Here is a 26,549-nt window from a genome sequence, read left to right on the forward strand (position 1 = left end):
CCCTTCCCCGTGGGAGTCTATCCCCCTCCCCCTCCCCCTTCCCCGTGGGAGTCTATCCCCCTCCCCCTCCCCCGTGGGAGTCTATCCGTCAGATCCCGGACGGCGTCTCCTTCACCAAGCACAGCGCGTACGAGGCGCCCAACTCGCAGGGCGGCTCTTCCAGAGCCTCAAGAGCTGCCGCAGGTGAAGCGGACACAACCTCCGCCGGCGGCGGCAGAATGGGGGCGGGGGGCGATCCGGCGGCGGGGGTCCCCAGATGCAAATCTGCGCATCACAGAAGAACAGAGGCGACGCCGCGGCTTCCGCACTTCCCCGCCCGGGCTCACCGGGACGTCCGCGCCGGCGCGGGGGCGGAGATTTGCATGTACGAAATTGGGAAGGGGGGAACCACCCACTGAAAGCCCCGGCCCGCCCCCCCCGCCGCCCGGCCCGCCCCCAGCGCTCCCAGCGGCCGGCCCCCCGGCACGTCAGCGCACCCTCCCGCCCGCTCCTGAACTTTAAGCCACGCGCCTCCGAACCACCCGGAGGAGGGGGATTTCTCCGCAGCCGGCGGCTTTCGCACGCTCGGGACCGTCACCGCGCGGCTCCCAGCGTCCCCCGCGCTCCCGAAGCTCCCGCCTCCCCCCGCGGCCCCGACCCAGTCGCGGAGCCCCCCGGGCCGCAGGGGGCGTGGCGGGGCGCGCGGAGGGGGCGGGGCGTGCGCGCGGCGGGGGGGCCGGGGGGGCCTACGTCAGTCGCGGGAAATTCCCCTCCCGCCGGGCGGCCTCAGCCTCCGGGCCGCGGCGGGCGCTCGGCTGTCGCGGCGCTCCGCCCCCTGCGCCTGGCTCCCGCACGCCGGACGGGCGCAGCCGGCGATCCCGGACGCGAGCGCTCAGGGGGTGGGAGGGTGTGAGCCGCAAAGCCCCGAGGAGGGCGGGAAGGAGGAGGAGGCCCGGGGGTGGTCAGGGGCACCGGGGGGCCCGCCGGCAGAGTCCCTCGGCCGCCGGACCGACGCGGGCTGCTCGTGCGGCCTCGGGTCTGGACGCTTGGAGCGGGCGGCGCGGCGAGCGGAGCCATGGCCTCGGGTGAGTGTCCGCGGCGCGGGTCCGAGCTTGCGGGGCGGCGGGGGGCGCGGGGGTCCCGGGGCGGACGCGCGCCCTTGCCCTTGGGTGGCCTCGGCCTCGGGAGGGCGGCGGGTTTGCGTGCGAAGTGCAAGCCCCGGGCCGTGACCCGAGCCGTTAGGATACGTCCCGGCGCCCTGAGGGTTCAGGGTCAGAGCAGTTACCGGGAACCTCACGTCGGGAGGACCGAGAGGTCACGTATTGCAAAATGGATTTTTATTTGAATTGGTCAGGCTTTAGGTCTTAGAACAGGAGTGAAGACCTCAGGAGGGAGTGCTCTACCTTTTCTTCTATTTCTTCTTTTCTTTTTTTTTCTTTTCCTTTTTCTTTCTTTTCTTTCTATTCTCTTTTCCTTTTTCTTTTCTCTTTTCTTTTCTTTTCTTTTCTTTTCTTTTCTTTTCTTTTCTTTTCTTTTCTTTTCTTTTCTTTTCTTTTCAATTTCATCAAGTGCCGGCCGATGATCGCTGATGTGCTGACAGTGGCACCGAGTGGCACCGAGTGGCTCGGTTAGGAGCCCCCCCCCCCGGGGGTGCCCTACCCGGTCCTCAAGGTTGCTTCAACCGAGTGGATGATTTCCACTTTAAAGCGGGTACTTTCTGGTTTACGGAGACGTTATCTTTTTTTTTTTTTTTTTTTAATTTCTTCGTTGGAAGGCAGGGGAGTGTTAGAATATCCGGGCTTTCGAATAGGAGTTAGCAATGAAAACTTTGCATCACTCAGGTAACAATTTATTTTCCGTTTATAGATAGATGCGTAGATCTCTTGCTTTGGGGGCAGGGGGAGTGGACGACGAGTTTACCCAGAAAGGACAGGTTGGAGGGCAGAGGAGGGAGCCTCCTGTTGTTGTTGTTGTTATTATTATTATTATTATTATATGATATGCAGCCGGGGTTTAGATCTGCCTGTAACCTAAAGGGAAGTAAATCCAGCGGGCTCTGCTCGAGGTGGCCTTGGAGAGGATTCTGGCAAGGTTCATGGGACGGTTTCGAGCAGGGAGGCCTTAGAGTAGAGCTCAGCGCTGGGCCAGGAGGCTGAAGGGGGGGGGGGGCTTGTTTATGCTCCCTCCGCGCCCTCCCAAGACCCTGGCTTAGTGACCCTCGGAGGCTGGTGTCTGGAGGAGAAGAGGAAGTAGAAAAAAAAAAAAAAAGAAGAAGAAGATTGAGAACAATGCCATTAGCTGCTGCTGCAGGCCGAAAAGGAAATTGGGGTGGTTCACATGACATTTGATTTCGGTTTGTCTGTGGTTTTTATGTGAGAATACAAGTTTAAAATATTTCAACTTTCTCTTTACCCACTTCAGTGACCCCAAACTTTCAGATAATTTTGTCAATTTATCATTTAAAAGCACGTTGAGATGAAGAGGGTGAAGAGGGCAAAGATGATCTGAGATATTTGGCTGATTTATTGGTTGACCGAGATTTTTTTTTTTTTTTTTTTTTTTGTATGAGAGAACGGTGAGCATTATAAGTAAAAAAAAAAAAAAAAAAAAGAAAGAAAAGAAAAGGTCTGACTGCTGGCAAGTTAACCAAACTTCGTTAATATGTGGCACGAGTGTAATACTTGTGATTCTTTTAAAAGAACCATTTACATAGAGGGTAAGGTAAGACCCCCCCCCCCCGCCCCCATCATTCAGCAATGTGATAAAATTTAAATTTGTTGAATGGCACTGTATTTTGTGCTATTGTGAGGACTGATTTCCTAAATTGAAGGGGAAAGAATTTAAAGGAATGAAAAGTCGTAGGATCATTATCTTGGTTTTTTCTTTCCTTTTCTGGAGTTGCATTAAAATGGGAGTATTTAAAAAAAAAAATAAATAAAAAAAAAAAATAAAATGGGAGTATTTAATATGACAAGTTATTTAAATTGTAATTCAGTTGTATGAAAACTGCCAAAGAAATTTTAAAAAAGGAGTCTGGGTGTATTGTTTTTAATCACTTGTAAAGGCCTTAGAGAAAAAGACTCATCAGTAAATTATAAATTCTTTTCCTGTTTTGAAACAGTAGTTGAACCGAAAGAGTAATAGGAAAAAAACTTTGCTTAATTAGTTATCGTTGCCTAGCTTAGATTACTTGTAGTAAGGTAGTATTAAAACCTCAAAAAATATTTTTATTGATTACCAGGCACTTAAAACCATTTCTTCTTTTCTTACCGGATGTCATATGTAAATAGGTATGTGTAGCTGAATATGTTATCTGTAGAATGTAAAAGTTAACAGATCAGAGTCTCATTAGCAAAATTATTTAAGTATCATGAGTAACTGAAAATTTAATATATATGTGTGTATATATCATATGTACGTAAGTATGATTCTAAATTTTGTTTAGGTAAATTATCAAATTAATTATTTAGGGTTTCACAGACCGGGGTCTATTAAGCTCTCTTTACTGCTTTTTTTTTTTTTTTTTTTCTTTTTTAACACTTTGATTTCTGTCTTTTGACACAATTAATTAGAACAGGTATTGTTAACAAAAATGTTCCCTGTCTCATGTAGGGTATGGGTAGGCAGTCATTACTCTTTTATATTTATAATTCTGTATTGTTTAATGGAAGTAAAATTAGCTATTTTATGTCTGAATTAAAGCTCGTCCTTGTTCCAGTACAAAGTGCAAAGTGTTCTTAGGCACACATAGTTCTGTTTACTAATCAGTAGTACTGTCTTTGGTAAAATATGTTTTAAAATTTAGATAGTTGATATTTATTCACAATTTTCTTTAGTATAGATCTGCTTTGTCATATAATAGGAAGTACATGAAGAAATTGTTTTTGTAAACCGCACTACTTCCAACTCTGTGGTGTGAATTTCAAGAGAACTTAAGTATTTCTCTTGAGTAAGAGGAAAAAAATCAGTGTAGGTATGATGGAGCTTAATCTTTAACGATAGAGTTGGAAGCAGGAATTGACAACTAAAGCAAATGACTGTTTTCAAGTAGAAGACGACACACTATAAACATGAGGGCTTTTTCTGAAATGCCGCACGTGAAAATGTAGGAGACAACAGCTACCTGTGTAAAAGAATTAAAGTGATATATGATGGGGTGAAGGGAATGAGTGAGTGAAATGGCTAGGGAGGAATCGTGATGAATCATTACTGGGATCATCTGGGGTGTGTGTAGTGTCTTTCCCAAATACACTGTTAGAGGCTCAGAATTTCCTTGTGTTCTGGCCTTGTCTCCTCCATGTTCTCTGCATATGATTGGGTCTGTAGGCACGTGACCCAAATACTTGCATGGGACATACTTACTCTAAAAAAAATTTCTTTAATTCATTTTTGAATAGGCACCCTGTAATCTGGCAGTCTTAATCAGAACAGATGAGTTGATACTGTCATTTATTTTTAAGTTGGTTAAATACCTGAGTAATCTGGGACAGATTTTAAAATTATTTCTCTACTTTTTCATCCTGGAAGTTGAAATTTTTTTCAAGATTCCTTCTCCCCCCACCAGAACGGAATGTCTAGCAGAATCTTCTGTTGTCAAACTCTTACATCTTTTATTTACCTTACGCTGTGTATATCAAATATTCATCTGAAAATTCCCTAACTTGGATTCTTAAGACTTATTTGAGAGTCAGCCTCAGGTATTGGAATAAATGCGGACTTTAGCCCATAACAAACCTGGTTTTATTCTAGTTCTGCCACTCTGTGATTTAAAAATGGGAATAACTACCGTAGCATCTTGTTTTGAGGAACAACAGAGACAATTCATGCCGGTTAATGTTAGTTTTCTTATGTAGTGGAGCTGTTTGGAGCCTCAGACCCCTAGGAAACAGGAGCTACTAGAGATAGTTGGCACTCATTATTGTTTGGGTATCTAGACATTCTAGAATTCTGTGAAACCTTGAAAACTTATAATAGACTAGAACAGATGCTAGACCAAAAAAAAAAAAAAAACAGTCTTTCAAGAATATATGTGAATGTCCATTTACTTTTAAACAATTTGAAATGGTTTTCTGTATTTTTTAACTAGTGGAAAAGAATTTGACAGTGATGTTTGGAGACTGTATTTTTTCTTCTTTGTCCACTTAAATGATAGTAAACATTCTGAAAAGAAGGTAAATAAAAAATTTCTTAGTAGATAGGCTATATGTCCTTTTGCTTATTTGATATAACTTTTCCTTCATTTGACTTCTTTTGCACCTTCTGTGTTAGTCTTTTTTCTGTCATGTGGGAATAGGCTTAAATTTTCATCGCCCCTTTTAATTAAATGCTATTCTATGTGAGAAAAGGTAACTCTAAATTTAATAATTAGTAAGAAATGGAAAAAGTGTGTTTAAGGTAAGGAAGCTTATCACCATGATTCAGTTGGGTTCCTACGTTTGAGGAATGACAAATAGATATTATTTCTTCCCCAAAGTGAGTGAAGGTGATACTTAGAAAAGTGTATATTGTTAGCTCCGTTTGCTCCTTTTGCTCTTAATGTATTCTCTGGTACTTCTGAGAGAGAGATGCATTCTGCAGTGAGTTATTCTCAACTGTGGTGTTGACACTTTACTGTATTATCATTTGCTTGCCGTATTGTAAGAAATGTTACTAATGATAATTAAAATAGTAATTTTGCAAAAATTTACCTTTAAAATAGACCAGTGTGATTGAAGGCTATCCCTATCTTCCTGCCTTTTTCCCTTGCTTGTATTTGGCTAAGCTTTTTAGAGTGGGAGAGAAAGAAGAGTTAAAGTCATCAGAATTAAAGAAAAAAAAAATCAGATTTCCTCTGGCTGGTTTGTCACCCAGGCCATACTTGTAATGAATTTTTGGATTGGTTTCTCTGGATATGTGCATTGTTTCTGCTTCTTTGTGTTTTAGGGCGATGGTTCTTAATTAGGAGTGTGTTAGAATTGCTTGAAAGGCTTTTTCAGAAATATGTTGGGGCTTTAAAGATTTCTGTATCTATTCAGCAGATCACAGGTGGGATCAGGGCATGTATGTTTTTTGAAAAAGCTTCCAGAGTGATTCTGGTATATACTCTCACTATGAACTCTGTTCCAGAGATTTCATTGGCTCTAAATACTCATTATCTTCTTAAACTAAGTTGTATTTATTTTCGGTTATTTGCTGTAATCAGTTCTTGTGACTTTACCTCCAGCCGTTTTTATGCTTTTTTTAAAAAAAATTTTTTTGATCCATTGGGATCCCAGCTATCATATTTGCTAATGTCATTCATAATTTCTTTTTCTTATAACTTTATAATTTTGAACTTTATCATCTATAAAAAGGTATAATAATTCCTGTTCTGTTTTTTGAAGATTAAAGTTGAGAGGATGTAAAAGTACTTTAAAGCAATGTTATAATTACTGTAATTAACTTTTTACTGAACAATTAATACTGGTTCCCAGTACTAGCCATAAGGTCTTAATTAATGTGTTTATTTCTGACAATTGAGGTTCCATTTTAAAATTTTATTTCAGTGTAATTTTTTAATCTTAAAAACTCAAATAGCTTTTTTTTAAGTGCAAATAAAAACATAAATATATCTTGCAAACATTTTGGCTGTATTTGAAATGTTATTTTGATCTGTATTAGCATTTTACAATATTGTTAAAAATATATGGGTCAATCCCAGCTTGCATGGTATTGGTTAAAGAAAAAAGCACAGTAATCAACTTGCTTAGAACCACTTTGAAGAAATTTCAGTACTTTTCAAAACTGTAGAGATCTGAGATAATCTTAGTTAAGAGTACATACTTTCTCTACACTTCCCTGATTTACATTTTACCTTCCTCCACTCTGTACAAGACAAGTGTTCAGCACTCTTATCTTCAGGAAGATTGGCACTTTAAAACACAGTGCTGAGAGAGGAAGTAACTGGTACATTGTACTGATGCAGGATATAAATGATTTATAGCTGGGAAGTATTTTTAAATCATAAATACAGATAAATTAGACTATAAGTAGGTATGAAGATTGGAAAAGTGTAAAGCACTTTTTTTTTCTATAGTAGTGGACCCTAATAAGGAAAATCAGATTGATCATTAATACAATACTTTAATGCTTGTATAACTTACATAAACAAAAAGATTTTTAGATTTTCAGTTATTTACCCCCAAGACATTTACAGATATTTACTGCAAGGCACTGATGATAAGTCCTAATTCCTGCCTTCAAAGTAGTTTGAAAAGAAAACAAATAGCTTTTTAAAGAAGAAATGAAACAGTGAGTCTTCCCTAAATTATAGTGATTTGGAATAATTGACATAAACAAAATACTATGATAACTTAGAGGAGGGGGAGAGTATTTCCATTTGGGGGAATGTGAAACATTACAAGAAAATATCACTTGGTTGATAATGAGACTTTTTACCAGTAAAGAGCTGTACAATAGGAAGAATAGATTTCAAAGGTTTTTAAGTACTAGATGCTATATAGTAACTAATATTTGTCATTTTTATAACTTTACATCTTTAAAAATTGTTTTATCTTTCAGCAACTGCTTTTCTGTTCTCTTATCTATAGACCTTTTTCACAAACACTTTGTAGTTTAAGGAGGGATTGTGTAGCCAATGAAATATTTGAAAAATCACTATGAGCCTGCACTTTTATTCACTCTTCCCCCCAAAGTTAGCCACTTATCCTTTTTTTTTTTTTTTAATTTTTTTTTTTTTAATTTTTTAAATTTATTTATGATAGTCACAGAGAGAGAAAGAGTGAGAGGCAGAGACATAGGTAGAGGGAGAAGCAGGCTCCATGCACTGGGAGCCTGATGTGGGATTCGATCCCGGGTCTCCAGGATCGCGCCCTGGGCCAAAGGCAGGCGCCAAACCACTGCGCCACCCAGGGATCCCAGCCACTTATCCTTAATGATGTAATTCTCTATCAACTTCCCACCAAGACTTTAAATAAGTAGTGGGCAGGGATTTATTTGACCTTTAGTTCAACCACATAAATTATTTATTACTTTAAAAATGCTGTTGAGTGTTTCAAACTATTGAGAAGAAAATTACTTTCTTTTAAATACGCCTGCAACGATATATAAGGATGTGAAATATTCGAATTCACACTGAAATGTGAATTTGAGTTATTCAAAATATACAAGGATATAAATATGTTATTTCAAAACACTCGTGCGCCTTACATATTTCAGTAAAATTGAATTAAGTATTGTGAACGTCATAAGGTGAAAGTCAGTTTTCCCTGACTCTCTGTCTTTTGTATAAACAAATAGGTAGTAAAATCAAACAGGAGGAGTCTGAACCAAACAGAATAAAATTAAAGGTAGCAGTAACTTGACTCAGTAACCCAAAGTAGGAACTGTGCAGCCTCAGTGATTCTTTACTTGCTCCTAACCCTAATGTTCAGTCTGTCACCAGGAACTGCCAATTTTATTTAAATAATCCTTCATTCCTGTTATCACACTATATGTCGGACATGCCCTCATCATTGCCCACAGGACTGTATGTAACAGCCTCTAAAGCCATCATCATACTTCCTCCTTTCTTTTCCATCTGTCCACTGCCACTAGAATTCTTATTCTAAAATGTCAGTCTAATTGTATGATTCCCCTACGTGAAGCCATTCATTGACTCTTAGTCACTCATGGAATGAAATCCAGATCCCTAATGTACTCTGTACAGATTTGTAGATATGTACTCTGGCTTTGGGTTCTAAGGGGGAAGTGTACTCCACTTGCGCTGTGGCTTCTTTGGTCATTTAAACTCTCCCTCTTCTGTGCTGCCACATCTTTGGACGCACTGTTCCCTTCCTTAGAATTCCCTCTTCTCTTCTGCATCTTTTTGCTTCATTGACTCTTTTTCCTTTGATACAGGCACACCTGACTCTTTTGCTCTATCATTTATGCACAATTTTGTTAGCATAAACAAAATTTTGTTCTGTTGGACTCTTCTGTATTCTAATAATTTATGTTGTGTGCCTGTAACATTCTTGAAAGTACCAGTTGTTGTTACACCTTCGTGGTATCGCTTTAAATTTTCAAGAAAGCATCTGAAATAATAATAGACAACATTTACTGAGTTCCTAATAGGCATGATACTTGATAAGAACTGAACACACACTACCTCGAATCCTCACAACAGCCCCTATGAAGTAGGTGCTGTTATTATTATTCCCATTTTTTCGAATAGGAGACTTAGAAGGTAACATTTCCAGGCTCCTCATTATTAAGATATGGCTAAGTAGGACTCAAAAGTCCCCTTCCTCACACTGTACCAATAAGACCCATTGTGTTAGACTTTCTAAAGATTTGCTTGCATTCTAACACAGGATAAGTCTTTAGTCAAAGAAATGGATTATCTAATTGTGGGAATTTAGAAATCACTAAAGCAATGGAGGGAAATGGTGGTTTTTTTTTTTTTTTTTTTTTTAATGGGAGACATCTTCACACCCCTTAAAGACAGGTTGCCAAGTACGCTACTTGTAAGCACCCTTGAATGTCTTCACTGAACTTGTCATTTCAACAGTATGGATAATAAGGGGTAAAGATGCATGTGCTTTAGACCACTTCATTGACATATAAATAATATATAATAAATTGCACATGTTTAAAGTTTGCAATTTTATAACTTTTGACATATGAATGCAACCTTAAAATCATCATCACAATCAAGATAATTAACATATCCACCATCCCCTGAGTTTCCCCATCCATTCCACACCCCTGTTCTTAGGCAATCAGTGATCTGCTTTTTTTGATTATAGATTAGTTTACGTATTCTAGAGTTTTATATAAATGTGCTTACAAGATGTGCTCTTTTTGGAATAGCTTCTTTCAGTCAGCATAACTTTTTTTAAATTGGAGTATAGGGACACCTGGGTGGCTCAGCAGTTGGGCATCTGCCTTCAGCTCAGGGTGTGATCCTGGAATGCCTGGATCAAGTCCTATATCAGGCTCCCTGCATGGAGCCCGCTTCTCCCTCTGCCTGTGTCTCTGCCTGTCTCTGTCTCTCATGAATAAATAAATAAAATCTTTTTTAAAAAAAGATTAAAAATAAATTGGAGTATAGTTGACACAATGTTACATTAATTTCAGGTATATAACATATAGGATTCATCCATGTTGTATAGGTCAGTTCATTCTAAAGTTGCATATTTGGAATTAACATTTGTCATTAGAAAGTAAGTAATTTCTTTTCCTCTGTTGTGTCTTCTGCTTTAGTAAAGATTTAGATGGAACTGATTGAAAATTCTGTTGAGCTTAAAATGAAGACTTCTGGAACTTGTTTTGATGTACTATTTATCAATCCTTTAAGATTCCAGTGGAGATACAAAAAAATATCCTTCTGCAAGGATTTAAATGCATTTTCATTTTCAATTAGCAATCTTTTAGTCCACTATTAAAAGTTTAATGTAAAATCAAGCAGATCAACTCACTTTTGGAGTAGGATATTGTACTTCTGAAGACTATCTTCTTGACCCTTCGGGGGGAATCTTGAGGGAAATCCTTTCACTTGGTCTAATGTAAGAAGTGGGTATCTCAGAACTTCATACTGGCATTAGCTATGGATATTAAATGATAAAGTGCTAACCAATAAATATGATTTGAGTGACTTGTGTTAACACTGTACAGGAGCTCAATATGAATGGGAGAAGAAGTGCCTTTACCACTCAATCTTGGGTAATTACATTTCAACCTTATTACTTAATATTGGGAGGGAAAATTTTTTAGTCTGCTATTTTGCAAAAAAAAGAAACAAAAAACAAAAATGCTATCCTAATCTCTTCCTCACCCTTTCTTAAATTTTCAGGTGGGTATAACCCATGTATAGAGATAATTGAACAGCCCAGGCAGAGGGGCATGCGTTTTAGATACAAGTGTGAAGGGCGATCAGCAGGGAGCATTCCAGGGGAGCACAGCACAGACAACAACCGAACATACCCATCTATCCAGGTAATAGACCGTTCTCCTGTTTGTATCTAACTCTTAATTGCTTAATATTTTATCTATAGCAATTACACTAAAGGTTCAGTTTCTTCAGTGTGCTGTCATTTCCACTTAAATATATACTGGCTTAAATATATACTGTCAAGGGATATTTATGGTATGACAGTGAATATAAGAGCATGGCATTCAGTGGCCCAACATCCAAGTATTTTCTCATGCTCCATGATAATATTTTGGTATAACATTTTAAAAGGAAAATAAGCAGAATCAAATGATATATGATCACTTGAAATTAGTGCAGAAAATAATATGCCAAAGAACTGTGAAGTAAATTCTTCCCTTCTGGTATTCTCTGGAAATTTTCATCCAAACTGCATTTGCTAGTCAGTTGGACTTTATTTATCTAGTGCTAACCATGTGATATAAATTGAACCCCATTTGGTAGGTCAGTTCTTAAAATGAGATCAATTTATGGATCATATATTTAATTTCCCCCTTTTTCAGATTATGAACTATTACGGAAAGGGAAAAGTGAGAATTACATTAGTAACAAAGAACGACCCATATAAACCTCATCCTCATGATTTAGTAGGAAAAGACTGCAGAGATGGCTACTATGAAGCAGAATTTGGACAAGAACGCAGACCCTTGTTGTAAGTACATAGTCACAGGCATCTTGAGGAATAAGATAAGCAGAGGATGCTCCCTTTCCTTTCATGTACATCTGTTATTTCTTAGCCGGATAAAGTAATTTCTCATTCTTCTATTTACTGTATTGTACACCTAAATTTGCTTACCATTCGCAGTAGAACTACCCTTTTATTCTTTATTAGTAGACACAGCTCATGGTGGTAGCAGGAATACTTATTTATTGCTACTAAAGGTAAACATAAACTTACTTTATGCTGTGATTTTTTTCTTAGTTTGAACAATCTGAAAAGTTTTCTTTCATATATTTTTACTTTGTCCTTTCATTAATAGTTAAAAATTACCAGATATGAGAAAACCAACTGGAAAACTAGAATTATTATTTAGAAAAAGACAGGGTATAAAGGTAACATAAGATGGTAGTTCTAAGATAAGAAAAATGATATAACACTTTGGTGTTGGTGAGGGTGCCAGAAGATGGGTCCATTCATCATGTTGCTGATAGTATAAATTAAATCCTTCTGGTAGGTGCTTTAAAAACTACATAGGAAAAGCCGGAAAAGTATGAATGTCTGTTGAACCAGCAATTCTACTTCTAGGAAATTATCTTCAGGAAACAATTAAGCAGGTTCAGATATTCTGCTATAGTCATGTTCATTGCAGCTCTGTTTATAATGGCAAAATGTTAGAAGTGTTGAGGATAATAAACAAGGGATCAGTTAGATAAACTGGCACATCCGTGCAGTGTAGCCTTAAAAATAACATTGCAAATATCGCTTTGTGTAAAAAGGTAATCACACTATGTTGATAAATAGGTTTTAAAACAATATGTGATAAAAAAAAATCTTAAAAAAATAGGTGTATACCTATGCTTGGTAGTATATACACTAAGGTATTAATAGTAGTTGTCTTTTGGTGGTTAAGACTGTGGGGTTTTATGTTTTTTTTAACTTGTGTTTATTCTATGATTCAGTTTTTATAATGAACATGTATTGCCTTTGGAAAAAACTGAACCTAATTACAACAAGGAAAATGTTAGTAGTGTTAGTAGCCTTCTTATATATTAATAGTAACTATCTAGAAAATATACTTTAAAAATATTTTTCTTGCAATAGCAACACAAAACATAGATACCTAATAATACACATATGGCAAGAAATATTTCCTATTCATATCATTTGACCTCCCAACACCATTTTACATCATAGACCATTCCTTTCTTGGAACCTTCTTATTTCTTGATTTATGTGAGAACAGACTCTTGTGTTTTATTTCCTACTTCTTTAGCTATTCTTTCTCAATCTTAGTTACAGATAGTTAAGTTCTTAATTATGTTCAATAATGCCCTTTATGGTTGTCCTGCTTCTCTGCCCAGTCCAGGATCCTGTTAAGGATCACACACTGTATTTACTTGTTATGTTTTTTTAGTTGTCATGATTAATAAAGTCTCCTTTAATTTAGAAGTAGTTTTGCAGCCTTTTTTGGTCTTTCATGACCATTAACTTTTTTTTTTTTTTTGGTGACCATTAACATTTTTGAAGAGTCTGGGCTACCTGCTTGAAGATTATTGTTCAATGTGGATTAGTCTGAATGGTTGCTCATTTATATTGATGTTGCTATGAGTAACATGAGTAGTATTTTCATGTTAACATGAAACATTTTGGTTGAGAAGGCTACAGAGGTAGTATAATGTTATTCTTAAGATATCCCTCAGGAGACATGGGATATTAGTGTTTTCCATTGGTGGTATTAATTGACTTTCTCTTGTAAAGAAAAACTTTTCCTTTTCCTTTTTTCCGCTAAAAAATAAATACCACTGCAGACCCATGGAATCTTACATTCAGTGTACTGTAGTCTATTACTGGCATTATTATTTTGATGTTCAGATTGACCAATGCAAGCTCCTTCAGCCTGTTTCCTGTATCTTTTTGACATGTTTCCATCTTTCTTCGAGTACTTCTTTACTTTCTGACACAGCAAGATGTTCAAGGCTTACTTGTACTTTTCTTGCTCCAGCTTTGAAATCTGTTTTTTTCTGAGGAGCCCTGGTTCCTTTCAGGGGAGAATGGTATTTGGTCTGATTGTCTTTTTAACATATTCTCTTAAATACATCAAAAGCACCTCAAATAGAATATGCCCCAAATCCTGATTTTACCGTGATCATACTTCTTTCTTCTCAATGGGTCTTCCACTGTGCCTTATCTCAGCTCCCAGACATGGGTATCATCCTTGATACTCCCCACGCAGGCACGCACATTGAATGCATTAACAGGCACCTCCTAAATAGTTCTTGAATCTCTGCACTTCTCTCGGTGATCTCTGTCATCACCACGCTACCTGTAGTGGATATGTATAGGCTGCCAGGATAGCCTCCTGACTGATCTTGCAAAGGTACAACTCTTTTTGTACCTCTTCCCTCCAGATCTGCTCTCTACTTTATCCAAGATCTAATTTATTTATTAAAATAATAAATTTAAAAATTTATTCAAAGTGATCTTTTCAAATACAAATCTGATTGTCATATTCCCATTTAAAACATTTCAATGGCTTTATGTGGCTCTTGGAATAAGGGCAGTATTCCTTATTGGCCTATAAAGTCCTCAGGGTCTGCTTGTATTTCTAGCCTTCTGCTATCCTGTACGCCCCTTGAACTCTCTGCTGCAGTCACAGAGACCTTCCTTTAGTTCACTGTGCTCACAGCACTCTTTTGTAAAAGCCTTTGCTTGTTCTGTTCCTTCTGCCCAAAATCTCTTTCCTCTCTTCTTCCCTTAGTTCATTTCTGTTTATATTAAGTACCACTTCGCACAGTAAGCCTCTCTGTCCTTCCCGAATGGATCAGCTCTCTCCCATCACAGGCTCCCATGACATAATGTATATATCTCCTTTATAAAACTTGTCATGGTTTCAGTTTAGCATTTTTTTGCCTGTGATTATTTAATAGTGATCAATTTGCCTCACTAGACCAGAGGTCATGACGCAAACCTTCTCTGTAAAGAGCCAGATAGTAAATATTGTAGGCTTTGCAGGCCATGTGGTCTCTGTTGCATCTGCTTAATTCTGTTGTAGCACAAAAGCACGCACAGACAATATATAAACATATCAGCCTGCGTTCCAAAAAATTTTTATTTAAAAAAATAGATGGTGGGCTGGGTATGGTCCATGGGTGATAGTTTGTGAACCCCTGTGTAAGCTCCACAAGGGGAGGGATCGTATGTCTCTGTTACTTTCTAGAGTCTTTGGTACAGAGTAGGAATCCCAAAACTTGTTCAATAACTGTGAATCAATGAATGAATGAATGATTGATTCAGAGAATCTTTATGATCCTTGGTTTCCTCATGGCAGAGTTTCAAAAATCCTTACCACTTCTCATATTCTGTGAATAGCAGTCAAATACCATTTTTCAGATGAAACAAAATTAAGTAGTATATAAATATATTAAACAATTCTTTAAAATTTTTTGTCAAAGAAAAGGTGAGAGCCAAGCTATGAACCCTTCAAAGAAGCAGAGTATTTTTGAGGAAGAGGATTATGGTTTCAGGGTTTTGAGAAAGGATTATGAATTCAAGATCTATTTTTTAATTATTGGAGACAGAGGAAGGAAATGTCAAAGATGGTTTAGGTGCTAACAAAATCACAAATGTGAAGGTGAAGAGCATAGACAGAAGGCACCATAAGTGTGGAGAGGAGCAAACAAGGCAGGCAGCCTCCTGGAGCAAAGGGCCATGTGAAGCTTGAACAGATAGTAATGTTATTATAACCAAGTTTTGCTTCCTTATTCACACCCACCCAACTTTAATGATGTCATGGTTTTTCCATGTGGGAACAAGTATGACTGGTGGTGGTAGGGGAGTTCCCCCCACCATCATCTGTGCTACTAATATGCAAATTAGTGATATTTGTAGCTATTGAGAAGTTTTCCATAAATGACATTTTGAAACTTTTGTTAAATATTATTGTTCATATTAAATATCTTTCTAATTTAAAAGAAAACATGTCAGTGCTTTCTTATGAATGATTATTATAACTTTATGTACTATCACATAAAACACTCCTTTGCTACTGGTAGTGAAGTCAGGGCTCAGAAATCAAATGTCTGTGGAATGAATCAGGTATAGGAGGACTAGCAGGCCCCGTAGCGAATTGGAGATCCCAGCATAAATGCGGTTATGGGTGCTCGGCTCCAACGAGGTGTTCCTGTGGAAGGCTACTGTTGCCAGCCTGTTAGAACGTTCAGGAGAAGCCGGAATTCTAGATGTTTATGTCCAGTTACTGGATTCTTAAATGTTAATAGCGTTTGCATGCTTGTTTGTTTTTTTTTAATACAGGCAACATTTATGGGCTCAGAAAAATATACCTGTGGGCGTCTTTTTACACTTTTTTGTTTGGGAAGTCAGTTTTAGCTTTTGGTATCACTCTCCTGTTACTTTTCATCTATTTTGGTGTATTTGACATAGGTATAGGATGTACATTTGACTTTGGCAGTATTCTTTGCTAAAACTTCATTTATGTGTCTTTGTGTTTAACTGTAATGCAATTTGAAAGTTCTGTTTTTCCTTCTAGTTTTCAAAATTTGGGTATTCGTTGTGTAAAGAAAAAAGAAGTAAAAGAAGCTATTATTTCAAGAATAAGAGCAGGAATCAATCCTTTCAATGGTAAGTATGTTTGATAGAATTATTTCTATTATTTGAATATTGACCTATTTGTGCAAGTGAATTGTTTGTGTCTTGAACCTGTGCTTTAAAAGCTATATTAAGTTTTGTTGCTGGATACCTGTATCTGAGGAATGAAGATTTAAAAGCTTTCATAGGGTTGGGGAAAAAAATTATCTGACAGACAAGGCTTTCTATCTGTGGAGAGTGCTGTTGTTTTCTATAAGAAAATCTTGTCACAAATATTCTGATTTCTTTTAGAATGTAGCCTTCCTTTTGCCACTCCAGCAGACAGTATACATTACCTTTTCTGAACGTTGAACTGGCACTGTGGTTATTTAAATCAAGGGCATACTCAGCAGTGAAATTAAAATTAATACCAGTGTGGAAGAAGATGTATAGAAATAGTAGATAGAAGTGATACAGAATATTTTCATAGTGTATTTGTGTATAAGGCTAGCTATTTACTGGTTAGTGGGTTTTGTCAGGGATTGTGCAATCTGGTGTTGCGCCTAGCAACTAAACACCTCTGTTGTTTGAATAGATGGATGACTGCACCAAGCTGAATGCAGGCATCCTACACTACAGTAGTCTCCACTGTAAAGTCTTCTGCAGCTACTTAAATAGACATAATTCAGGAACTAAATGACTAACATTTTCGAAGAATAGATTTCTCTGTTATATTTAAGACATCCTTATATTGTCGGTTTGTGTTTTTCCTGGATGTATAAAAATAATTTAAGGGAGGGGCGCCTGGGTGGCTCAGTCAGGGAAGCATCTTGCCTTCGGCTCAGGTCATTATCCTGGGGTCCTGGGATTGAGCCCCATGTCAGCTCCCTGCTCATCAGGGAGCTTGCTTCTCCTTCTCCCTCTCCCTCTGCTGCTCCCCCTGTTTGTGCACCCTCTCCCTCTCTTTCTGTCAAATAAATCTTTTTTTTTTTTTGAATAAGGGATAGGAAGATAATTTGAGGAATATGTTCATAGCCAAATGCTGTGTTTTTATGAACTGTAAGGTCTGCATCTCTTCTCCCTAGGTCCTTATTTTTTATAATATTTAGTGTAATGCTCCAAACAAACGTCCCCTTCTTCCCCTTCAGTCTTCCTTATCAGAGCAGATGACTGTTTTTTGGTGTATGTTTCTCCAGAATTTTCTTTATACATGTATAGCTGTCTCCCTGATTTAGGAATTTATCTCATAGTTTTTATGGTGCAGATTACTGTAGTATAGGATGCCAGCATTTAGCTTGGTGTAGTCACTCATCTATTCAAACAATACAGAGTGCTTACAGTTGCCATCCCCAGCAAAATCCACTACACAGTAAATACCCAGCTGTATACACATATGCATATATTATTTTGATAAAAAGAATCATGTGTATATTACTGCTGCATCTTTCTCTCCACTTAGGAAAAGATCTTAAACATCTTGCTATGTTAGTACTTATAAATAATCTATTTTACTTTTTAACAGAGTACTGTACTGTTTGGATAGACCATAATTTATTTATCTAGCCATCTGTTAACATTTAAGTTATTTTCATTTTGTTAAAAAAAACCTCCATTGAACATATATACACTGAGTTCTTGTGTGATTATTTCCTTAGGATATATTTTTCTTTTCTTTTTTTTTTTTTTTGAGTTTTTTTTTTTAATTTATTTAAGTACTTTCTATACCCAGCATGGGGCTCGAACTCACAACACTGAGATCAAGTCACATGCTCTTCTGAGCCAGTCAGATGCCCCTAGGATAAATTTAAAAGTGGAAAATTTCTGGGTCAAGAATATGCTCATTTTCATTGCTGAAGTAAAAACTCAATCTTAAAGAGTCCATCTAAGTCTAGATGCAGTATAAAACAGGGATAATGGGGATCCCTGGGTGGTGCAGCGGTTTAGCGCCTGCCTTTGGCCCAGGGCGCGATCCTGGAGACCCGGGATCGAATCCCACGTCGGGCTCCCGGTGCATGGAGCCTGCTTCTCCCTCTGCCTGTGACTCTGCCTCTCTCTCTCTCTCTCTCTCTCTGTGTGTGCCTATCATAAATAAATTAATTTAAAAAAAAATTAAAAAAAAAAACAGGGATAATGTAGTATAAAAAAGTAGATCATATAGGTTACTGTTTATTAAGTAATTTTTGTATGTTAAGGAGTAAATGTTAAGTGCTTTATGTATGCTATTTAAACCTCAAAATTCTTTTTTTAAATTTAACTTGGTGGGGAGTGGGTAGTTCAGTCGTCTAGACATCTGCCTTCGGCTCAGGTCCTGGGATCGAGCGCTGTGTTGGGCTCCCTGCTCAGCGAGGAGCCTGCTTCTCCCTCTACCCCTGCTCTTGCTCTCTCTCTCACTATTGTTCTCTCTCAAATAAATAAATAAAATATATATATTTTTAGTTTTTTTAAAATTTATTTATTTATGATAGTCACACACAGAGAGAGAGAGAGAGAGAGAGGCAGAGACACAGGCAGAGGGAGAAGTAGGCTCCGTGCACCGGGAGCCCGACGTGGGATTCGATCCCGGGTCTCCAGGATCGCGCCCTGGGCCAAAGGCAGGTGCTAAACCACTGCGCCACCCAGGGATCCCAAATAAAATATATTTTTAAAAAAGTCTTAAGTAATCATTCTTGCCCCTCAATATGGAGCTTGAACTCACAATCCTGAGATGAAGAGTTGCATGCTCTTCTGACTAAGCCAGTCAGGTGCCCCTTATCTCATTTAATTTTTTTTTATCTCATTTAATTTTTATAATAACCTATGAGGTAGGGACTGTTATGTCCATTTTGAAAATAAATTAAGGCATGGAAAAGTTAAGTAATTTTCTCAAGGTCATAGAGCTGTTAAGTGGGGGTACTGGGATTTAAACACAGGTAGCCTGGCTACCAGGCTCATGATTTTATCTCTCCTGAGCTGCCTAGGTGGATTTAGATTTGGGGAAGGGAGCAATCCTGGCAGTTGAGCCTTCATAGTATTTGTGGTTCGATGGTGGTTTAGTTTTTTGTAACATCCTTTTCTTCCTCACAGCCCTTTTTGCTCTCACTAATATAAAAATTTATCTCACAATTTGAGTTGTAGGAATCCACCCACCCCCACTCCTGTTAGAGTAATCTTCTTAGAATAGCACTCTTAGCATATCATTCAGATTAAGAAGTTGGAATGACTCCTTTAAAAGTTTAAAAACTAAATGGTCCTAAATTAAAAGTCTTTCACATGTAACTCCAACGTAGTTTTCCTTCCTTCTCTTCCACTGGTCCTCTTCACCCTTCACTCTTGTTCACCCTACCCTCACTGTCTCAGTCCATTGTCTTCCATTTTCCAAAGGAATGTAAGCTTATATCATTCACAGCTTGTAGCCTGGACTGCTGTTGTTAGCACCTAAACTTGGGGTCCTGCCTCTATTCTTTATCATCTTTTAAGCACTTTATATGCTGCATGCAAAATTAGCCTGCTAAAACCAGTAGGAATTACTTCAGAATGCTGCTTATCATCCTTCAGTGGCTCTAAATAATTATCAGCAGTGGTTCTCAATTTGAATATACATAAGAAATCCTTCTTACTTAAAAAAGGTAGATTCCAGGGCACATTCCAACCAGTTTGCTGGGTCTGGCAAGGGATCTGGGACTGTGTTGTTTTTTTGTTTTTTTAAAGATTGATTGATTTTTTAAAGATTTTGTTTTTTTATTCATAGAGACAGAGACAGAGAGAGAGAGAGGCAGAGACACAGGTAGAGGGAGAAGCAGGCTCCATACAGGAAGCCTGACCTGGGACTCAATCCCAGGTCTCCAGGATCACACCCCAGGCTGTAGGTGGCGCTAAACCGCTGTGCCACCGGGGCTGCCCTAAAGATTTATTTATTTGAGGGAGAGAGAGCACATGCATGCATGCAGGCACTCATGAGCCAGAGGGGGAACGGCAGAGGGAAAGGGAGAAGCAGGCTCCCCACTGAGCAGGGAGCTCAACACTGGACTCCCATCTCAGCACCCCGGGGCCATGACCTAATACCAACAGACTCTTAATCGACTGAGCCACCTAGGCGCCCCTGGGATTGTGATTTAAGAAACCTCTAGCTCTGTGTTTCTTGACTTATTTGACTGTGACTTACAGAAGAAACAGATCTTATTCCTCTACTCAATACATACATAAGCATACATACATACGTATAAACACTAATCTTACTACATGCAATAATATATTATATTCCATACCTTGCACTCTATTTCTTCCTTCCTTTCTCTGTCTTCTTTTTTTTTTTTTAAGAACTTGCTTATTGAACCCATGAAATTAGTTTTATGGCTGACCAGTAAGTCCCAGACTCTTACTACACAAAATATGTTCTCTATGCTATTCCATTCCTTTCCATTCCATTTGTTTCTTTCTCTTTTTAAGGAAAATGTTTATCCACATGCACCTGCGTTTATAGCAGCATTATTTACAATAGCCAAGATATGGAGGCAGCCCAAGTGTCCATCAGCTGATGAGTGGATAAGGAAGATGTGGTGTATATATATATATAATAAAATATTATTCAGCCATAAAATGAATGAAATCTTGTCATTTGCAATGACATGGATGTAGCCAGAGAGTATTAGTAAGTGAAATAAGTCAGTCAGAGAAACACAACACGATTTTACTCAGATGTGGAATGTAGAAAACAAATGAGCAAAGGGAAAGACAAACTAAGAAACAGACTCTTAACTCTAGAGAACCAAGATGGTTACCAGAAGGGATGTGGGTAGCGGGATGGGTGAAATAGGTGATAGGGAATAAGGTGTACACTTGTGATGAGCACTGGGGGTGGTGTATAAAAGTGTTGAATCACTATATTGTACACCTGGAACTAATATAGCACTGTATGGTAACTAACTAGAATAAAAATTTTTTAAAAATGCTTATCCAACCACCAAATTAATTTTATGACCAGTGTGGGTCCCAAACTACAACTTGAAAATCTCTGCCACAGAGGATTCTGATGCAGCTTTGAGCAACTCTGATCTACTTGCTAGATTCAGCTTCTCAATCATGGTACTCAAAGCCCTTCATGATCCAGTCCTTGTTTTCCATCCCAGCTTCACCTCTAGCTTGTATCCTCTGCCTCAACTTCCTGTCCCTCCTTCCCATAATACTGAGTGCACACATACGTGCTTTATTTTTGCCACCTGAACTGTTTTGCCGTGTTAGAAGAGCCACATTTTTTTCTTTCTTGCTACTTTGCCTTTATATATGCAACTCTCTGTCATGGAGTAGTATGATCTACCTGGTGAATTTTTCCTGCTCAGCCTTCAAGTTTAAGGGTCACATCTTTGAAGCTTTCTGTGACCTTTCCAGATAAAGTATCCTGTTTTCCCAAAATGTTGTACTTTTTTTTTTAAGATTTTATTTATTTATTCATGATAGAGAGAGAGAGAGGCAGAGACACAGGCAGAGGGAGAAGCAGGCTCTCCGCAGGGAGCCTGATGTGGGACCTGATCCTTGAACTCTGGAATCACACCCAGGGCCAAAGGCAGAGGCTCACCTGCTTAGCCACCCAGGCGTCCGTGTTGTACATATTTCTAATATGATTTGCTATAGTTTGTTTGCATGTTACTCATGCATTGAGTCCTGAGGCTCTGAAGAACTGGCTTCGTTGTATCTCTAACACAGCCTGCCTAGTGTCTAGCACATGGTAGAGGCTTAATTAAAATGTAGGAAGGATAAGTAAACAAAGGAATAAGTGAACATGCTTTGTTTATACTTGTCTATAAAAAATGTTCAAGTTGTTTTCCTTACCTGAAGTACCCTGAAAGCCTTTTTCACAGCTCTCTTGAGCCCAAGGTGATATCCTCTTAATTATCCATTCACTCAGCAATTAGTCATGAAAAGCTTTATGACATCTGTTGGATCATTTAATTCTTAGTGGTTGTCTCCTGAGATGAATTTCACGCTCATTGTGGACAGGAGCTATGATGGAACTGGGTTATATTTAACTTTGGTACCTAAACAGTATATTTATATTACTGTTAAAATAAATATCTTCACAACCAAGTACCTTAAGGTAAAACCTGCATACCTTCTATGACGTAGGTTACACATCTTAGCTACTTATACATTCATTCCTTCAACAGGTTTTTACCTCATTCAATCTTTATAATCCTATGTTGTTCTAGGTGCTTGGGATAGGTTAGTGAACAAAACAGAAACGTCTGCCTTCAAGAAACTTATATTTCTGTGAAGACCAACAATTAACAAATTTATTAGATAAGTGTATTATGTAATTTATTAGACAATGAAAAGTGCAGAGGAGGAAAAATCCACAGTGTAAAGAGTCAGGAATTTGTAGTTAGTTGTTAGGGAGAACAGGTTATAAATGTAAATAGATGGTTAGAGTAGGCCTCATTCTGTATTCTGATGTAGTTTTCATAGTAGAAATAATGATGATTATATACTTTTATTTTCCTCGAATATTGAAATGAAACTTAAAAAGTATATTTCTAATACTAAGCAAAAAAGCAAAATCTAACCCCCCTGAAAAAACTCAAAACACTAAAAACTAATTTAAATAACCTGAATTCAGAGGTAGAATTATTCATTCTTTGGCTGTTTATTTTATTTTTGAGGTCTACAAATTAAAATTCTACCACTTAGAAATTTGTCAGAGCTGCATTGATCTTTTTTCATAGCTGTATCCCTTCACATTTGAAAATTCTGTACTGTAAGAGGCCAGCTGACTTTGTTTTTGTGATATATATTTATAGTATATAGAAACAGAGTTTCTAAGTTCTCCTGGGTCTAAAAAAAACAAACAAAACAACAACAACAACAGAATTGGAAAGGTTTAGCAGAATAGGATCTACAAATTCTGGTCCATAGACTGATGCTATTTCATTGTGAGTCTTTTCTAGAGATCAGGTGTATCATGTAAAATACAAAGACTATTAAAAACTATTTTTACGGGGATCCCTGGGTGGCTCAGCGGTTTAGCGCCTGCCTCTGGCCCAGGGCGTGATCTTGGAATCCCAGGATCAAGTCCCACATTAGGCTCCCTGCATGGAGCCTGCTTCTCCCTCTGCCTGTGTCTCTGCCTCTCTCTCTGTGTCTCTCATAAATAAATAAATAAAGTCTTTAAAAAAAAAAAACTAGTTTTACTTTGTGTAGGATTACTTGTGTAGTACGTCAACCAGTATGTTATTATAAGGCCATTTCTTGTCTTTCTTGCTATTAGTACTTTAAAACAGGAACTACCTCTTGCAAATAGGGATATATAGCAATCAAGTAGTATTAAACTTGAGGCTTCATGTAAAAATATTGTTCAAATTGTCTTAAGATGTGGTGAAATCTAAAGGAGTAAGGAATTTAAAGAAGGGCTTCAGTATCAAGCTTTAATAGTGTCTACTTACCTGGAATAAAAGAATAAAAGACTTTATTAGAGGACTCTTACTACAAAAGCTGAAAAAATTTTCAGTTATTTATCATTTTCTAGCTATGTATTTAATAACATTTCAGGAATTCTAATATTCACTGATTAAGATCTATCGGATTTTGACAAAGAATTTGTACTTCAGTCTTATTAGGTATTTTATTATTTTTCAATATACAGAGGACACTGAGTTGTTACATAAACTATTTTACAGTTGGGTTTGGGGAATTATTTTATATTGGTAGTCTGGAAATGAACACAGTTTGTTTTATTTTTTTAAGCTTTTTAAAGAATACATTTTAAAAAGACAAGTGATCTTGGAGTGCCTGGGTGACTCTCCAGTGGGTTAAGCATCGGATACTTGATTTTGGCTCAGGTCATGATTTCAGGATTGCGAGATCAAGCTCTGTGTCGTGCTTCTCGCTCGGTGTGAAGCCTGCTTAAGATTCTCTCTTTCCCTCACCCTAGGCCCCTGCCTTCAAAAAATAAAAATAAAATCTGGTTTAATACAAGAAAATAAGGGGACACCTGGGTGGCTCAGCGGTCGAGCATCTGCCTTTGGCTGAGGGTGTGATCCCAGGATCCTGTGATCGAGTCCCACATCAGGCTCCCTGCATAGAGCCTGCTTCTTCCTCAGCCTATGCCTCTGCCTCTTTCTCTCTGTGTCTCTCATGAATAAATAGATAAAATCTTTAAAAAATATATACAAGAAAATAAGAATCTTTCCTCACAACTTAAATCTTAAAAAGCAAGTAGAAGGGTGCCTGGCTGGCTCAGTTGGTGGAGCATGTGATTCTTCAACTTGGGGTCGTGAGTTTGAGCACCACATTAGGTGTAGAGATTACCACAATATATATTAATAGTAAGAAGGAAAAAAAGGCTCTTAAGTACTTCATTATCCTTTCTTCACTTCACTCACTTTAGTTGTTCAAGCCGTATTCAATTATCCTAGGCAGAACTTGAGGCACTTCTCTTACACCTTCTATACTCCTGAACATACTCCCATTATAACACATTTTATATTATATAATTTTAGTTTACCTATTTCTCATTGTGTCTCTGCCCCTCTCCCTGTGTGTCTCATGAATAAATAAAACCTTTCAAAAAAATAAAATTATTAGTCCTTATATTGTATATTTTTGTCCTGTTGTTTACTTGTGTTTCACTAATATTTAACTGTATTAGAATTTTGGAAATGTCATACCTCTCGACCTAATAGATGTTATAATTGACATTAAAAATTTGAATCCCTGGTACCAAGAGAGATACATCGTAATATATTTTTGATAAAAATGAAGTTTTTATACATACTGCTCTTAGAACTAAGGAACAATATTTATTTCTAAAGATAAAGAACAATCATTACCTTGTTTCCTTTTGATCAAGTATAAAGAAATTTTAAACTAGTTTAAGAGGAATTTAAGAGAATTTGATTATTCTCATACTTTAGATTTTGCTTTTTTTTTTTTTTTTTAAGACTTTACTTATTTATTCAGGAGAGAGAGAGAGAGAGGCAGAGACATAGGCAGAGGGAGAAGCAGGCTCCATGCAGGGAGCCCGATGCGGGACTCGATCCTGAGACTCCAGGATCAGGCCTTGGGCCAAAGGCAGGTGCTCAACAGCTGAGCCACCACCCCGTCTTCGCAGATTTTGCATATTTAAAAGCTGAATAGCATTTTTCACATTGCAGAATAAAATACTGCATTTTGTATTATAGAATGATATGTATATATTTTAAAAGTCTACAGCAGGCATTATCCTAAATGAAGGAAACATCAGAAGCATTCACTTTGAAATTAGGAATGAGGAAAGAGGAAATTACTACTTTTGTTCAATGCAGATTATAGCCAATGCAGTGCGACTTGATTGAAAATGCAGAAATAAAACTGTAATTATTGGAAGCTATTATTTATGGTGAAGACTCAAAAGGACATACAAATAGATTATTTTTTTTTATTTTTTTTATTTATGATAGAGAGAGAGAGAGAGAGAGAGAGAGAGAGAGAGAGGCAGAGCAGGCTCCATGCACCGGGAGCCCGATGTGGGATTCTATCCCGGGTCTCCAGGATCACGCCCTGGGCCAAAGGCAGGCGCCAAACTGCTGCACCACCCAGGGATCCCTACAAATAGATTATTAAAATAATAACTTTAAAAGGGTGAATGGATGTAAAATTAATATACAAACGTCAGTTGCACTTCTGTATATCAACAAATAATTAAAGGAAATATTGTCAGAAAATATGAAGTACATGGCAAAAATTTAAGAAATGATGATCAAGATTTCTTTAGGGAAAATTATAAGACTTTATTATGAGATGATAGAGAACACCTAAACTGAGGAGCTATATGTCATGTTCACTAATATTAATATTATAAAGATAGCATTTTTCCCTAAATTGATACACAGACTCAATGCAAGTCCAAACTCTTGCGATATTTTTTTATTAAATATGATAAAATTATTTTGAGCAGGAGAAGGAGGATACTTTATTAGAAGAGAAACAGAAGTGAGAAACTGACCTTATCAATATTAAGGTTTATTATGAAGAATTATTAAGGCAGTGTAGTGTTGGAGTGACAATAGACAGATTGGCTAGTGGAGTAGAATTGTGAGCCCAGAAAGAGACTTAAGAAAATAGGAGACTTAAGTCGGATTTTTCTACCTCTGTTATATACAAAAATCAACTGAAGATGGATTAAAGATTTTAGTGTAAATCAACATTTGTTAAGACTCTTGGCAAAAAGTATTAGTAAACAGATTTTAGTCCTTGGCATATAGAAGGACACAAAACAACGTTTTATAAACCGTTGATAAATTTGATGATATTCTTAATTTGAGTTTATTGTATTTTTCAGTTGTAGAATTTGGTTCCTTTCCTAATAGTTTCAAGTTCTCTGCTAAACTCAGTTTTGTCTTTTAACTCCTGGAATGTATTAAGTGT

General features: G+C 37.9%; 1 protein-coding gene across 4 annotated transcripts in view; it reads left to right on the forward strand.

Annotated features, from left to right (window-relative positions):
• Positions 1-474: 474 nt before the first annotated feature.
• REL (REL proto-oncogene, NF-kB subunit) overlaps positions 475-26,549 on the forward strand; it is a 40,922-nt gene continuing 14,847 nt past the window's right edge. For 2 of the 4 annotated variants that reach the window (XM_041755796.1, XM_041755795.1), the window contains exons 1-4: positions 1,774-1,820; positions 10,793-10,935; positions 11,434-11,582; positions 16,138-16,229. In XM_041755796.1, the coding sequence (XP_041611730.1) occupies positions 1,799-1,820; positions 10,793-10,935; positions 11,434-11,582; positions 16,138-16,229 (406 nt within the window). In that variant the 5' untranslated portion in view covers positions 1,774-1,798. Of the gene's footprint in view, positions 1,065-1,773; positions 1,821-2,595; positions 2,701-10,792; positions 10,936-11,433; positions 11,583-16,137; positions 16,230-26,549 lie in introns of those variants that run through there. The other 2 variants (XM_041755797.1, XM_041755798.1) reach the window with 2 other exon arrangements.

This window comes from Vulpes lagopus, chromosome 5 (assembly GCF_018345385.1).
Source record: "Vulpes lagopus strain Blue_001 chromosome 5, ASM1834538v1, whole genome shotgun sequence".
Classification (NCBI taxonomy): Eukaryota; Metazoa; Chordata; class Mammalia; order Carnivora; family Canidae; genus Vulpes; species Vulpes lagopus.